This window comes from Rhopilema esculentum, chromosome 5 (genome assembly GCF_057945365.1).
Source record: "Rhopilema esculentum isolate cy_ngs chromosome 5, ASM5794536v1, whole genome shotgun sequence".
Lineage (NCBI taxonomy): Eukaryota > Metazoa > Cnidaria > Scyphozoa > Rhizostomeae > Rhizostomatidae > Rhopilema > Rhopilema esculentum.
The window spans coordinates 1,853,604-1,870,844 of record NC_142819.1 but is presented as its reverse complement, the minus strand read 5'-3'; the positions used below and the strand labels follow the sequence as shown (position 1 = coordinate 1,870,844).

The 17,241-nt window shown below is 37.3% G+C and overlaps 1 protein-coding gene across 5 annotated transcripts; it reads right to left on the bottom strand.

The window, feature by feature from the left end:
- Positions 1-414: 414 nt before the first annotated feature.
- LOC148960186 (uncharacterized) lies at positions 415-10,795 on the bottom strand. Of its 5 annotated transcripts, none has more exons than XM_089108546.1 (5): positions 9,701-10,790; positions 6,042-6,224; positions 4,556-5,738; positions 897-1,079; positions 415-593 (listed from the first exon to the last, which is right to left on the bottom strand). In XM_089108546.1, the coding sequence occupies exons 3-5, from the start codon at positions 4,674-4,676 to the stop codon at positions 430-432; spliced, it is 468 nt and encodes a 155-aa protein (XP_088964672.1). In that variant the 5' UTR covers positions 4,677-5,738; positions 6,042-6,224; positions 9,701-10,790; the 3' UTR covers positions 415-429. The 5 variants fall into 5 exon arrangements, 4 of the variants coding, with proteins under 4 accessions (XP_088964672.1, XP_088964674.1, XP_088964671.1 ...); XM_089108548.1 differs by having other exon boundaries at positions 415-572; positions 9,701-10,788; XM_089108545.1 differs by lacking the exon at positions 415-593 and having other exon boundaries at positions 600-1,079; positions 9,701-10,795.
- Between the last annotated feature and the right edge of the window lie 6,446 nt (positions 10,796-17,241).

Sequence of the window (17,241 nt, the reverse complement as noted above, 5' to 3'; positions counted from 1 at the left end):
ATTAGCAATTTTCAAAATTAGGCATGGCACTTTAAAAAGCCTTTATTTAGAGGAGAAGACCAGAAAATAATTAAGTAGCATGATTCAGGACACTTGAAATTGAACAAATGGTTAAGTTTATCTTATGTTTTTCCGGTTCTAATTGTTGTGATGTTATGACCAGATTTATGAAAAAAAGAACAATCTTTTGGTGGTACAAAACTTGTAAATAGCTTTGAAAAAAGCAAACATTTAGTAAACTAAAGCTTTTCGTCTGACACTCTTCAGAGTTTAAAACGTCAGAACATAGATCGAAAACTCTACGCTAAGAAATATATATACCCAGTTGTGGATCGAAATAGGCCAATCAGAAACACGAGCACATGACTGTAAAGGTTGACCAATCAGTGCCGCTTGCCTATTAGAATGTTACCAAAAAAAAAAGGACGCTTATAGATTTTCGTCGGAAAATCTACATTTCTTATCCCACCAAGGAATTTTACTATCTACGCCACTGTGTTTACCCTTTTGGTTATTTCGGCTGTGTATTCGCAAAAGGTGGGGCGGGTCCTGATAGCTATCTTGTAGATTGACTAAAAAGGACACCCTTTTGACTGCATTGAACAAAACAATTAATTACAAAAAACCTAATAATTGTAGATTGTAGATTGACAAAAAACTGAATATTATAGTCAGGCTCCAAGTGAACATATTACTAGTAATTAGCGGTGATGTCAACACAAGTACAATTTTTAGATCATAAGATATCATTTTGATGTTATTCGCATAGACCCCTTTGAACCTCCTGCCTAGAGCAAGATTATAGGTACGAGTTATACAAACGAAATATGTGTGAATAAATACGAAACTATGACTTGCAGCAACAACGATTTCTTGCAAGGGACATAAAAACAAACCTATCATAAGGCGACATGTTTCTAGATTGAAGTGACTCCAATTGTTGTTCATTAGTGCCTGCCGCAGCTCTTCAGTTGAAATCTGGCCAGATCTGTCCCTGTCAACAGTGGTGAACCACGACCAAAGGGTTGGATCGGCCCCTGGAGGGGCACCTGAAACTATTCCTTGCTGACCAGGATATCCTTTGAAAAGGAAAGAAACGGGGGTGTATGGTCATCGAACAGTAAACAAACTGACATGAAAAACTTTCTTGAGTAGATCAAGCATGTTTATGACAGAATAATGTAGGATCAAAGTGACAGGATTATCTAGTGAATGTTTTAACAGTGTTGGTGATCTATCAAAGTTGCATACCTAACTTGCATCATTATACCTAATTCAGGTAGCTCAGCTGACACAACTAACACCTAAAACTTTCGAACCGAAAAGTTCGGAAAAAAATATTAGCACAAAAACCTCCAGACAAACAATTTTTGCACGATACCAAAATATATGAGAAAAATTAACTGTCATTGCACGTTAATCTATCAAGGATAATTCAAACTAGCTACTACAAAAAAATCTTCGTATAAGCCGCCCCACATATTAGCGGAACCCCTAATTTAAGGTTTGAAAAGTTGGAGAAAAAGTTGAAAAATATTCGGGTAAACTGTTTGCAACTTGTCCAAACTTAGCCTGCGTTGAGACTTTCCAAGTGATAATAATCTTGCCAAGAGCCTTACTTAGTCATAAACAGCTGTTGCAATATTGTTAACTTTTTAGGATGCTTTTGTCAAAAATTGTGTTTCTTGGCAGAGCAGCTGTGAATCTTTTGGAGTTGAAAACATCTCTGATGATGCTGGAAAACGCAACTCACTGGTTTTGGAAGCAAGAAAAAGTAGTTAAAGCAATATTTTAATGAGTTTATCCTGTCATATGGCACATGTCACAGCAAACGAGACCCAGAAAGATTCTAAGTGGTTAAATGAAATGTGTAGCCCTTAAGGCAAAACAATTTTTTGTTGACCTTCACTTCTACTTTTATTCTTCTTCAGAGACAAAAAAAGGTTGTATAATTTTATAACTTTTGTGGGTGGGAGTATCACAAAATACGAAAAATCGAGTGTGTAAGCTGAAAACATTGTAGATGTACCTCTCATAGTAGAGCTACCTCTACAGACAAGAACCAGAAAAGAAAAATGATAAACAGAAAATCAAGATAAACAGGCAATTTGATACATTGGCCATCCAAATGATAGAGGTTGGCTGTTGTCAGCCCCAGCTATTTTGAAGCTTTCCAAGCCCTGAACAGCCTAAACTTGATCCAACAAAGAGCTTGATCCAACAAAAACAAATGAAATGGACAAAGACTTTTTGATGCTTGAAATTATTAACATGGATGACTTTTAAGGACTATGTTAAAGAAGAGCAGGACTTTCAGTGGGGGGCTTGGCAGGCATGCACAGATGTTTCATTCGGGAATGATTAGTTGTGCGTCCAGTGATCAATATTTCTCTTGCAGAGAGCAATTATCAGAGACTGATAGGCCAATCCACTTGAGAAACTCTTTTGGAAACAGTTTGACATTGAATCCTTGTTTCATAGGTCTCCATTTTCTGACCATTTGGTTTCTGTATTTTCTTGAGCCATTCCTATTGCTCAAGCCAACATGGTCTTGGTCAAAACAAAACAGAAAATTTTCCCATTACACTGTCTTGTCTGCTTTCATATCCTTTGTTTGAGCTTGTCTTGAAATTAAAGATGAAGAAATTTTGTTTTGAAATGACTCTGTCTTCAATTTTCTCATTAAAACAGTTTGTTTTGAAATGACTCTGTTCTCCAATGACTCCTTTTTTGCTGTTCCCATTCAAATTATTCATTCTCAAATGATTCTGTTTTTGAATGATCAAATGTCTTTGTTTTTGAGCATAACAATGGGAAAACAAAATGAGAAACAATTCAGGCAGCTCCGTTTTTGTACGATAAAGGAAAAATGGGAACAAGGCCTAATTTCTAATGGAATAACACATTATCAATTGCCCTTTGCTATTTGTTAGTCAAAAATGTTTGCCCTTAGCTTTTTTTCATAAAGCTGTTAAAAGCTAGAAACTCGGCCAGGGAAACATAAATATAAATATACAATGAAGTATTCTGTTCATTTTGAAAGTTTTGTTAAGTTTAGCATTTAAACTCTATTGTTCTGTGTTATCAGGTAAATTTGATTTGCCCACACCACTCTTACCACAGGAAAGCCCTGAAGAGGCAGCAATTGACAAGCTGGGGGAATTGTTACTTACAACTGATATTTTCTGATGATTAATTTGAATGAATTCAAAGTATTTCTTTCAAAGTATTTCCTTGGGCACAAAAGGGGATTTGTGAATCATTAGTAAAACATGTCCTTACTTTTCCAAACTTAGCCTGCATTCAGACTTTCCAAATAGAGGAAATTGTATCCAGTATGCTCCACAATTGTACTTATTCTCTAGTATCCAGGATGCTGACACTTCTTTAGGGAATCACCTTTTTGCAATCTTATATCTTTGGCACAATGGCTTCAAATTGAATTTTAATTATTTGTACACTAAAGTGCTTGCTAGGATACTGACAGAATAATGGTAGCATGTCTCGCATGATCAAACTGATTCAATGTCTACCATGCAAAGACATATGATGAAAAAGGCATAGTTGTGATTTGTTCCTTAAAATCATGGAAAGACAGCTCTTGGCTCTAAAGACAAATAGTTTTTAATACTCAACTTAAACATTCAACTACATTTATATATAATACATGAACCACTAATAACAATTATCTTTTTACAAAAAGGAAAACTACACACAGTAAGTAGTTCGAATTTTAATATGTTTGACAGATGAAAATGTCAGACATATGAAAAGAACTTACAAGGAGCTATCTAGGTCATATGCCCGATTTGATGTGTAAAATAAGGCACAAGTCTTGCGAAATAAGTGGATACAAGAAAGTCTGCACCAGTGCAAATACTCTAAATCTCCTCTATTTGTCAAGTCTGCATGAATGCTACTCCTAACAAAAGTATTCAATAATGTTGAAGAGGAATCTTTATTCAAAACTGTGAGAAAGATTAGACTCCTCAGAGACTTGAGATAGATATGAATTTATTCAGCAGTGTTCCTTGTCAGCAGAAGAAGAATTTTGGTACAAGCACAAGCCCTTGGATCAAGTTATTGAACAAAGTAAGGCAGTTACTAGGGAATACAACGAATAACATTCAAGAAAATATAAATCTGTATCTTGATATTTTCTATAATATTTTGATAAAGCTACATCTTTTATCATATATATTTCAATTTGTGGTTCTGGTGATTCTTTTAATTGCGATTCAAGCGATTCGACCAATAGTCATCTTTTATTTATATAGTGAGCCCTGTTCTGTTGTGAGAAATTCCTGAAAATTGAGCATTGACAGTGGCACAATTAATACACGCTACCCGCTCTTAACTATATCATTATTATCATCATTTGATACTATTTTTTACAAGAGATACACACTGTACTTAGATTTGTTGAAAAAATAGTTTATTTTTCTTTTGCATTTGATAAGATTAAAAATGTCCGAATTCGATATTGAATGAGGCAACACAACAAACGGATCGTGCAAATGCGATGTAAACATTAACACTGGGTGGAAAAACTCACCTTGAGGTTGTGCTTGTCCGTAGCCTTGCTGCTGGTGGCCACGATACTCCCCATAGCCGTAGCTTTGTTGCGGCGGTGCCTGTCCATAACCTCCATATCCTCCTTGCCCGTGGTACGCCATTTTCGCTTTGAGAAGCCAACAAAAGTCACCCTCGTTCTGATTCAAGATTCAATGTATCCTTGTGGCAATTATCGCATACTTTATTTATATGCCCTGGGCGTTAATTGGAACTGGGATAAAAATTGTATCACATTTAAACACGAAACTTATCGTTTTAGCAGTAGAAAATCTGTGGATTGTGGAAATCTAGCTTAGTGAACTTTGGAGATTTGTACCCGGAGGTTGTTGCAATTGCGGACTATTATTAGGAGTTATAATTAGGGCGCTGGAAATTCGTCTGCAGAAATGTGAAGGCTGAGCACCTAGTTGCCATTTTCATCATCAGTGAATCAAATTTAAAATTGCTACAGAAAATGTCTTTGAAACCAAGCCCTTTGTAAAAGGAGACATCGCTATTATTCTTGTTGTTTTGATACTGAAATGTTACTAAGCAGATTTGAGGTTGTCTTAACTAAAGAAAGAAACACCAAAGGTACAAAGCTGGTGGCGGTTTTCTTATTCGGTTTGGCTCTTTTTCAAAGCATATGTTTACAAAAAGCTTAAACAGTTTTATCATACGAGAAAGAGTCATTTCTCATAAGAAATTGGCTTTAAAAAAACCTAGCCCTAAGATGCAAGAAAACTGAGAAACCGTAATTCTAATCACCCTTTACCTTAAAAACTTTTGCTCAACCGGCATGATAATATTAATTAAAAATCATATATTCATAAAGCACCAAAATTTATCAAATATGTCTTCTTTAGCATTGTACAAGACCAAGACCTAAGACATATATTTGAAAAAAAATAAAAATTTTCATAGCAGTAAGAAGAAAGTTATAGAAAAATACAATTAAAAAGTAATAGAAAATAAAAATGTTTTTAATCTCGACTTGAAAATATCCATGCTCTGCGAGTTAAGAATTCAAGAGATGGGCGATTCCACAATTTGGCAGCGGTGACTGGAAATGCCCTGTCTCCACGTGTTCTGGATTTGGGCTGGATTTCGGCTGTGTATTCGCAAAAGGTGGGGCGGGTCCTGATAGCTATCTTGTAGATTGACTAAAAAGGACACCCTTTTGACTGCATTGAACAAAACAATTAATTACAAAAAACCTAATAATTGTAGATTGTAGATTGACAAAAAACTGAATATTATAGTCAGGCTCCAAGTGAACATATTACTAGTAATTAGCGGTGATGTCAACACAAGTACAATTTTTAGATCATAAGATATCATTTTGATGTTATTCGCATAGACCCCTTTGAACCTCCTGCCTAGAGCAAGATTATAGGTACGAGTTATACAAACGAAATATGTGTGAATAAATACGAAACTATGACTTGCAGCAACAACGATTTCTTGCAAGGGACATAAAAACAAACCTATCATAAGGCGACATGTTTCTAGATTGAAGTGACTCCAATTGTTGTTCATTAGTGCCTGCCGCAGCTCTTCAGTTGAAATCTGGCCAGATCTGTCCCTGTCAACAGTGGTGAACCACGACCAAAGGGTTGGATCGGCCCCTGGAGGGGCACCTGAAACTATTCCTTGCTGACCAGGATATCCTTTGAAAAGGAAAGAAACGGGGGTGTATGGTCATCGAACAGTAAACAAACTGACATGAAAAACGTTCTTGAGTAGATCAAGCATGTTTATGACAGAATAATGTAGGATCAAAGTGACAGGATTATCTAGTGAATGTTTTAACAGTGTTGGTGATCTATCAAAGTTGCATACCTAACTTGCATCATTATACCTAATTCAGGTAGCTCAGCTGACACAACTAACACCTAAAACTTTCGAACCGAAAAGTTCGGAAAAAAATATTAGCACAAAAACCTCCAGACAAACAATTTTTGCACGATACCAAAATATATGAGAAAAATTAACTGTCATTGCACGTTAATCTATCAAGGATAATTCAAACTAGCTACTACAAAAAAATCTTCGTATAAGCCGCCCCACATATTAGCGGAACCCCTAATTTAAGGTTTGAAAAGTTGGAGAAAAAGTTGAAAAATATTCGGGTAAACTGTTTGCAACTTGTCCAAACTTAGCCTGCGTTGAGACTTTCCAAGTGATAATAATCTTGCCAAGAGCCTTACTTAGTCATAAACAGCTGTTGCAATATTGTTAACTTTTTAGGATGCTTTTGTCAAAAATTGTGTTTCTTGGCAGAGCAGCTGTGAATCTTTTGGAGTTGAAAACATCTCTGATGATGCTGGAAAACGCAACTCACTGGTTTTGGAAGCAAGAAAAAGTAGTTAAAGCAATATTTTAATGAGTTTATCCTGTCATATGGCACATGTCACAGCAAACGAGACCCAGAAAGATTCTAAGTGGTTAAATGAAATGTGTAGCCCTTAAGGCAAAACAATTTTTTGTTGACCTTCACTTCTACTTTTATTCTTCTTCAGAGACAAAAAAAGGTTGTATAATTTTATAACTTTTGTGGGTGGGAGTATCACAAAATACGAAAAATCGAGTGTGTAAGCTGAAAACATTGTAGATGTACCTCTCATAGTAGAGCTACCTCTACAGACAAGAACCAGAAAAGAAAAATGATAAACAGAAAATCAAGATAAACAGGCAATTTGATACATTGGCCATCCAAATGATAGAGGTTGGCTGTTGTCAGCCCCAGCTATTTTGAAGCTTTCCAAGCCCTGAACAGCCTAAACTTGATCCAACAAAGAGCTTGATCCAACAAAAACAAATGAAATGGACAAAGACTTTTTGATGCTTGAAATTATTAACATGGATGACTTTTAAGGACTATGTTAAAGAAGAGCAGGACTTTCAGTGGGGGGCTTGGCAGGCATGCACAGATGTTTCATTCGGGAATGATTAGTTGTGCGTCCAGTGATCAATATTTCTCTTGCAGAGAGCAATTATCAGAGACTGATAGGCCAATCCACTTGAGAAACTCTTTTGGAAACAGTTTGACATTGAATCCTTGTTTCATAGGTCTCCATTTTCTGACCATTTGGTTTCTGTATTTTCTTGAGCCATTCCTATTGCTCAAGCCAACATGGTCTTGGTCAAAACAAAACAGAAAATTTTCCCATTACACTGTCTTGTCTGCTTTCATATCCTTTGTTTGAGCTTGTCTTGAAATTAAAGATGAAGAAATTTTGTTTTGAAATGACTCTGTCTTCAATTTTCTCATTAAAACAGTTTGTTTTGAAATGACTCTGTTCTCCAATGACTCCTTTTTTGCTGTTCCCATTCAAATTATTCATTCTCAAATGATTCTGTTTTTGAATGATCAAATGTCTTTGTTTTTGAGCATAACAATGGGAAAACAAAATGAGAAACAATTCAGGCAGCTCCGTTTTTGTACGATAAAGGAAAAATGGGAACAAGGCCTAATTTCTAATGGAATAACACATTATCAATTGCCCTTTGCTATTTGTTAGTCAAAAATGTTTGCCCTTAGCTTTTTTTCATAAAGCTGTTAAAAGCTAGAAACTCGGCCAGGGAAACATAAATATAAATATACAATGAAGTATTCTGTTCATTTTGAAAGTTTTGTTAAGTTTAGCATTTAAACTCTATTGTTCTGTGTTATCAGGTAAATTTGATTTGCCCACACCACTCTTACCACAGGAAAGCCCTGAAGAGGCAGCAATTGACAAGCTGGGGGAATTGTTACTTACAACTGATATTTTCTGATGATTAATTTGAATGAATTCAAAGTATTTCTTTCAAAGTATTTCCTTGGGCACAAAAGGGGATTTGTGAATCATTAGTAAAACATGTCCTTACTTTTCCAAACTTAGCCTGCATTCAGACTTTCCAAATAGAGGAAATTGTATCCAGTATGCTCCACAATTGTACTTATTCTCTAGTATCCAGGATGCTGACACTTCTTTAGGGAATCACCTTTTTGCAATCTTATATCTTTGGCACAATGGCTTCAAATTGAATTTTAATTATTTGTACACTAAAGTGCTTGCTAGGATACTGACAGAATAATGGTAGCATGTCTCGCATGATCAAACTGATTCAATGTCTACCATGCAAAGACATATGATGAAAAAGGCATAGTTGTGATTTGTTCCTTAAAATCATGGAAAGACAGCTCTTGGCTCTAAAGACAAATAGTTTTTAATACTCAACTTAAACATTCAACTACATTTATATATAATACATGAACCACTAATAACAATTATCTTTTTACAAAAAGGAAAACTACACACAGTAAGTAGTTCGAATTTTAATATGTTTGACAGATGAAAATGTCAGACATATGAAAAGAACTTACAAGGAGCTATCTAGGTCATATGCCCGATTTGATGTGTAAAATAAGGCACAAGTCTTGCGAAATAAGTGGATACAAGAAAGTCTGCACCAGTGCAAATACTCTAAATCTCCTCTATTTGTCAAGTCTGCATGAATGCTACTCCTAACAAAAGTATTCAATAATGTTGAAGAGGAATCTTTATTCAAAACTGTGAGAAAGATTAGACTCCTCAGAGACTTGAGATAGATATGAATTTATTCAGCAGTGTTCCTTGTCAGCAGAAGAAGAATTTTGGTACAAGCACAAGCCCTTGGATCAAGTTATTGAACAAAGTAAGGCAGTTACTAGGGAATACAACGAATAACATTCAAGAAAATATAAATCTGTATCTTGATATTTTCTATAATATTTTGATAAAGCTACATCTTTTATCATATATATTTCAATTTGTGGTTCTGGTGATTCTTTTAATTGCGATTCAAGCGATTCGACCAATAGTCATCTTTTATTTATATAGTGAGCCCTGTTCTGTTGTGAGAAATTCCTGAAAATTGAGCATTGACAGTGGCACAATTAATACACGCTACCCGCTCTTAACTATATCATTATTATCATCATTTGATACTATTTTTTACAAGAGATACACACTGTACTTAGATTTGTTGAAAAAATAGTTTATTTTTCTTTTGCATTTGATAAGATTAAAAATGTCCGAATTCGATATTGAATGAGGCAACACAACAAACGGATCGTGCAAATGCGATGTAAACATTAACACTGGGTGGAAAAACTCACCTTGAGGTTGTGCTTGTCCGTAGCCTTGCTGCTGGTGGCCACGATACTCCCCATAGCCGTAGCTTTGTTGCGGCGGTGCCTGTCCATAACCTCCATATCCTCCTTGCCCGTGGTACGCCATTTTCGCTTTGAGAAGCCAACAAAAGTCACCCTCGTTCTGATTCAAGATTCAATGTATCCTTGTGGCAATTATCGCATACTTTATTTATATGCCCTGGGCGTTAATTGGAACTGGGATAAAAATTGTATCACATTTAAACACGAAACTTATCGTTTTAGCAGTAGAAAATCTGTGGATTGTGGAAATCTAGCTTAGTGAACTTTGGAGATTTGTACCCGGAGGTTGTTGCAATTGCGGACTATTATTAGGAGTTATAATTAGGGCGCTGGAAATTCGTCTGCAGAAATGTGAAGGCTGAGCACCTAGTTGCCATTTTCATCATCAGTGAATCAAATTTAAAATTGCTACAGAAAATGTCTTTGAAACCAAGCCCTTTGTAAAAGGAGACATCGCTATTATTCTTGTTGTTTTGATACTGAAATGTTACTAAGCAGATTTGAGGTTGTCTTAACTAAAGAAAGAAACACCAAAGGTACAAAGCTGGTGGCGGTTTTCTTATTCGGTTTGGCTCTTTTTCAAAGCATATGTTTACAAAAAGCTTAAACAGTTTTATCATACGAGAAAGAGTCATTTCTCATAAGAAATTGGCTTTAAAAAAACCTAGCCCTAAGATGCAAGAAAACTGAGAAACCGTAATTCTAATCACCCTTTACCTTAAAAACTTTTGCTCAACCGGCATGATAATATTAATTAAAAATCATATATTCATAAAGCACCAAAATTTATCAAATATGTCTTCTTTAGCATTGTACAAGACCAAGACCTAAGACATATATTTGAAAAAAAATAAAAATTTTCATAGCAGTAAGAAGAAAGTTATAGAAAAATACAATTAAAAAGTAATAGAAAATAAAAATGTTTTTAATCTCGACTTGAAAATATCCATGCTCTGCGAGTTAAGAATTCAAGAGATGGGCGATTCCACAATTTGGCAGCGGTGACTGGAAATGCCCTGTCTCCACGTGTTCTGGATTTGGGCTAAAGATGCTTTACGACTATATTTTCAAAACTGGCCTAATATCGTACTGCCAGAAAATACAAACAAAATGAATTTCTCAAGACAGCTGCCGCTAAGCATGCCGGTTGCGCAAGAGCCTTTAAGAAACTACTCGAGGAGCCTTTTTTTAAAGAAAGAGTGGAAATTGTTATTTTCGACAATAGGCACCTATTGTTGTTAAATGCTATCCTATGTTACGTTTTTCTGTTCCTAAAAAGTAGCTCTCTAGCATTTTTCCTTAAGAAAAATAAAATTCTGCAATAAAATAACTTCTGTGTGTTGCTTGTCAAGGCGCAGCAACCAGGCATATGTGATAACGCGCAGTTATCAGGCAGGTGTGATTACTACCAATTGATAAAGAGGTCGGTACAAAAAATAAACCAAATTTTTTACCCTTAACCTCCATCCATTATCATACAAGTAGCAAATTACATAACAATGAACCAGCGACAACCTTGGTCTTAAAAGTTACAAAAAAGGTTAAAAATATTGTCAATAAAAACATAGAACGTTAGCAAGTCAGTTCAACTACAAGTTATCCGATCAATTAACAATTACTCTTTTTCTCTAAAAAAAGTTCGCAAAACTACACTCTACAATGCCAGTAGATCATCAGAAGTATTTAAATCGTTCCCTTACAAAGGCGATGTCATAGATGAAACAGTACCAGTGGTTATTGTTCGTTATCTAAACATCCTCGTTTGCATTCTCGTCTGAGCAGTTTGACAAAGATACTCTGAAAGCTGATTGGTCAGACGGACAGCGTCGCGAAACAATGAAGCAGGTGAGCATGATTGCGGTCGGCGCAATGGTAGCCATAGCGTAGCCAAGAAGCTCTGCCGCAATCACAAAAATTTCAGCAATTTTCACCGATGAGACAAAATTCTTACTTTGGGCCAAAAGAAAAGGAATCCACAATATACAGAAAAATGCTGACAGCATAACTGAAGACAATAGAGAAAGGTGTGTGTCCTTGGTAAGCAGCTCTGCACTTTGTTGCCTCGCATAAAAAATTGGAGCTGGTATTTCATGCATTTGAACTTGAAAATCAGTTGGATGAACTTTTGTGAGACACAATACCTGCTGTCGGAAAAGTGCTTTCATTTGAAGAGCTATCATGGCAATACAAGCAATAACAGAGTAGATGTAGAAAAAGATCATTGCCTGCCCAGAAATAGGTGTGGCCTTACTAGGACTGCAAGGAGAGAATGAAAAGTTGGACACAGCAAGGCAAAGCAAAGTGGACAGAAAAGCAATGCTAAGCATAAAAAGCTTTGTTCTTCTTAACAGAGTCTGCCTAAATGCATTATTATTGCCCGGCCATTCAATAGATATCAAAATGCTTACATAGAGGATGGTAAAGAGCCAAACATTGAAGCTGAAGAAAGGAGCCACCGAGAACATGATGCAAAGAAATGTGTCAGGTTTTAAGCTGCTACTTATTATCTGCACGACGCAGGGAATGACTGTACTAATCAGGCTTGCAGCTGGAACAGTATTTGCAATGAATGAAAATATCAATTGTTCTTTATGTCTCCCAGCAACCAAAAGGGAGAGACTGCTTGCTGATACTGTTCCAATTAGATGCAAAACTCGAGGCAGTAGCGAAGCCAGTCCCTGAAAGCAATGCATTTCATCTAAACAATGCTTATGAGAATCAAGTTCGAATGAGATTGCACGGCGGAAGAAGCAGCCACACTTTTTTGCAGTATTACCCTCATAGTGCACGTTTTTCAGCGAGATACTAGCATTCACTTCTGCACAAATAACCTGCATACTTTTATTTGTGTATTGGACTGAAGCAAAAGCAAGCAAGCAACGTAACTTTCCAGTACATTTTGGACTACATTCCTTTAGAAAACATTGTTCTTGCATCTGAGTAGAAACCATACTTTTATTTGCAACGCTGTAATTCATTCTTGAATCTTGGTTTTTGAGTAAGATTTCTTCTAAAGGAAAGGCAGTTAGGTTACAGCTTATCAGTGCATTGTTGCTTTCGATTACATCATTTACAGTTGAATGTTGGATCTTTAACGTTTTAGTTGGCAACGGGGAATAGCCAGCTTTAGCAAAAGGCTCCCAGTACATGCTTTGAAACTTCGTAGCAGAGACCAAATTCTTTGAAGCCTGTAAATCAAACTTGCTGACTGAAAGAAGCTCGGAACTTACCCACGTTTCATGTTCAATTACAGAGCTGTCCGTTTTAAACCCGACCAATTCTGAATTTGAAAACGCTTGCAAAGAAGAAGATTCCTCAAATCGTACTGAAGACACTGGTCTACTCGGTGTTAACGTCGGTGTCAACCTTCTTTCTGTCAGTGGGGTGTTGTGTGTTGATGCAGCTGTCGATAGAACGAAAGAAGAGCTGCCAAATTCACCGTTTTGTAATGCTTTCCTTTGAGTGGAATGTATAATTTCTGGGCTCCTTAAGTAGTTGTCTAGAGAACTAGTATGGCTTGATGCAGCTATAGCAGAAAAACGTGCTGAAAAACTTTGTGGTGAAACAGTTTGAATTGATGTTATCCCATTTGGTGCAACCCCTAGTGAAGCAACACTCGATGAAACATGTCCTGGTGACGAAATTACTGGTGATGCAATAACCGGAGACGATGACGCAAATTCTGCTGACGCAAGCGAGGGCGACACTTGTCTTAGTGACGATATTTCTAGTGGCGCATTACGCGTTGGCAATGATACAACTTCTACTGCCGGAAGCGATTGCGAAACATGTCTTAGTGACGAAATTCCTGGTAATGCAATACCAAAATATGATGACGCAACTTCTGCTAACGTAAACCATGGCGAAACATGTCTTGATGACGAAACTCCTTGTGACGTGACATCAAAAGGCGATGGCGCAAATTCTGCTGACGCAAGCGATGGCGAAACATGTCTTGGTGACGGAATTCCTGGTGATGCAATAACCAGAGACGATGACGCAACTTCTGCAGACACAAACCATGACAACACATGTCCTGTTGACAAATTTTCTGGTGATGAAATACCTAGTGACGATGAAGCATTTTCTGTTGATGGAAACCATGGGGACGCATGTCCTGGTGACGAAATTCCTGGTGACACGTTACCTGGTGAAAATGACGCAGCTTCCGCTGACGCAAACCATTGCGAAACATGTCTTGATGACGAAACTCCTTGTGACGTGACATCAAAAGGCGATGGCGCAAATTCTGCTGACGCAAGCGATGGCGAAACATGTCTTGGTGACGGAATTCCTGGTGATGCTATAACCAGAGACGATGACGCAACTTCTGCAGACACAAACCATGACAAAGCATGTCCTGATGACAAAATTTCTGGTGACACATTACCTGGTGAAAATGACGCAGCTTCCGCTGACGCAAACCGTGGCGAAACATATCTTGGTGACGAAATTTCTGGTGACGCAAGTCCTGCTGACAAAGCTTTTGCTGACGCAACTTCTGAAGGCAAAACTACTGGTGACGGACCTATGGCTGATGTAGCTTGAACTGTTGCATATGAACCAGCTGATACTGCCATAAGATTTTCTGACGGATAAACGACAGATGGTGCAAAAGTATTTGTCGAGATACTTATGGACGCATTTGAAAGCAAGGTTAATTCAATCAAGGTTGATTGAAAGTTGTCAAGCAATGAAGAAGACGGCAGAAAACCTTGTGTCAGTGAAGTCTGCGACTCAGTGGTGATTGAATTTAGAGAGGCGAGCACTGTCCTGCTTGGACTCAAAGAGGGTTTCGCAGTATCACTAGACCTCATAGGATCCGGTCTCATGGATAAATCTCGACTTACGCCTGGAGGGTTGGTCGGCAAAGGACCCAAAACATCATTTGCACCCTCCTGCCTATTTCTGGTAGAGTCGGTTTTGTCTGATCCCTGCAAAAATTGAAAAAGTAATTCTGACTAATGGATACCTTTAAATAAAAAGCTAAGAGCAACGAGCGTTGGTTTTTGAAGCAGCAAACTAGAGTTCGATTCCGACCAAGAGTGGTTCGATATGATATGGGCAGCACTATAGATATATTATATATATTCCATCAATTAAAATAAAAATGCTCCCCCAGAAGACGTTGCCACATCCCTCATCAAATCAGGTCTTGAGGCTACATTCCCTCATCACAGGAAGCAACGTTGGGCCGTTGGTGCATCGGCACAAGTTGCTTCACCTAACCCAAACAGAATCCTAACCTTTGATATAGCTTAAAAGACTCAAGTACAAGCAGCTTAAAGTTCTGGGCAGGGAATGGACCAGAAAAGTTCACTTTTCTCCACCATAGAGCCGATGCACCAGTCCTGCCTTAGATACCTAAGATATAACAGGGGAAGAGAAAACATGACTGAATTAAGAGCCTAGTCTTTCCTAAACGAAAAAAAACAAGAACTTCGAAATGAATCCCGTGATGCAAACAGGACCTAGCCTAATAAAATAGAATAAATAGGGATTTGGAGAAACACAATACGCTTGATATCAAAAGGGGAGGGAGGGACGGGATTAGAGAACAGCATGAAAACAGCATACGAAGTAAGCAAGATAATCCCGATCTGAGTCAAGGGACCCACACTTCGTGCAGAAGCCAAAACTACAGAACTCCTTCTTCTCTATTATTTCCAATGGCATCAAAGAAGCACATAAGGACTTAAATACCAAACTGAAGCATGGCAATTGACATCCAAATGAGAATAATACAAAAAAAGCTAAAATAATGCCGGTATCGAACTCCAGTTTGCTGCTTCAAAAACCCATGCTCATTCCACTGAGCCGAACGGCCCAATGAAAAGAGCGAAGAATCTCCAAAGCCAGCACTGGAGATTTCACCGTAGCCAAGGCTGTTTTTGTTTATCCTGTTTCGGCTTTGAGCCTTCGTCAGAGCCATTTTAACCATAGATATATAATCACAAAGCAAAGGCTGACAGGAAAATAATTCTTTCCACAAGGGTGCTGCCTAATTGTATCGAACTTGGTAGATATATTTATTCAGTAAGCCAAAGCTGACAGAAGGAAATTATTTCTACAAGGGTGCTGCCCAATCGAAAAATTTCTGCACCTGGTGGGAATCGAGAGGCAGTTTACTGCATCAAAAGCTACGATCATTGCACTGAGCCAAACGGACCAATGAAATGGCCGATGACTTCTGAAGCCACCCCTGGAGATCTCACCGTAGCCAGGGTAGTTGTCTCTTCTGTTTTGGCTTTCTAAGCCTTCGCCAGAGCCATGTTACCATTTATATTTATTCAGTATGCCAAGGCATATAATACATATTCATATATAGCTCATTTATTCATATATCTTTTTTAAGCAACCACGGATTGCAAAAAACTCTAAGATTGAAATTAAAAAAAAAGTTTTCATTCAACTTTCTACAAAACTGTAAGAATAGCCTTGACAATTTCATGGAGCCGTATTCATGGAACTGTCAAAAGGTTTTGATAGCATAAACGACGAGCTTTTAATTGCAAAATTACACGCATATCAATTTCGTTAAAATACCCTGCAGCTCAACCAATTCTACCTGTCAAATAAAAGCAAAGAATTAAAAAACAACCATTTCGGTGGCTGGAAAGAAATTGGTATTGGTGTCCCTCAAGGATCAGTGTTAGGACCTCTGTTGACAATGTATCTATAAATGACAAAAGAAATAACCAAAAGCTCCACGCACTTAGTCGCATATCAAATTTCATGAATCCTATCAAATAAGAGATTACGATGAACTGTTTTATAATATCACAATTTAATTTTGCCCTTTTGTATGGATATTTCACGATAGGGCTAACAATTCAATAGGTTTCGTGATAGAACATTGCAATATTTATGCAGAGTTAGTGATGCAAAATTGCAAAAATAACAGGAAAAATAACTGTTCATCAGAGCAATCTGCAATTCGTGATGATTGAAATATTCAAAACCAACAGAAATTCAAATCAAAATTTCATCAAAGATTTGAAGTGATAACAACTATAGTCCAAGGCCCCGCTTAGGGGTTGCATTCACACGGGAAGCCTTTAAATCGTTCCCTACTCTTCCTAAAATTGGAACGCACTCAAAAGTAATACGAAAAGTGGAACTGTACGTGATTGCGGCGCGTTACAGAACAGAAATACTACAGTACACTTCTGTTACAATTCCAAAGAATAAGGTTTTCCTTTCTCAATTCCCTTCATTTTGATGCGCTTAAGAAGAGTGACTCAAAAGGCTCGGCGGTTTAGTTTTCTGCTGTTCGTGTCGAAGTGGAGTTTGGTTGAAATTGTGGTACTCAAAATCTTCCATTATTGACATGCGCACTGGTTAACTTTTTGTTAAATTTGCTCTTGCTAACTAGTTGGCGTGTTAAGACAAATCATTGTACAATAACTGACTTTTTATAAATACTAGCTCATTCTGTTTTAGAAAATAAGGACGCCGAAGAGGGGAGCGGGGAGCCTGCTTCC

Coding starts and splice junctions, on each gene's coding strand:
- LOC148960186 (XM_089108545.1), bottom strand. CDS start 4,676: ATGGCGTACCACGGGCAAGGAGGATATGGAGGTTATGGACAGGCACCG. Junction 1,080..4,555: donor CGGACAAGCACAACCTCAAG/GTGAGTTTTTCC, acceptor TCCTTTTCAAAG/GATATCCTGGTCAGCAAGGA.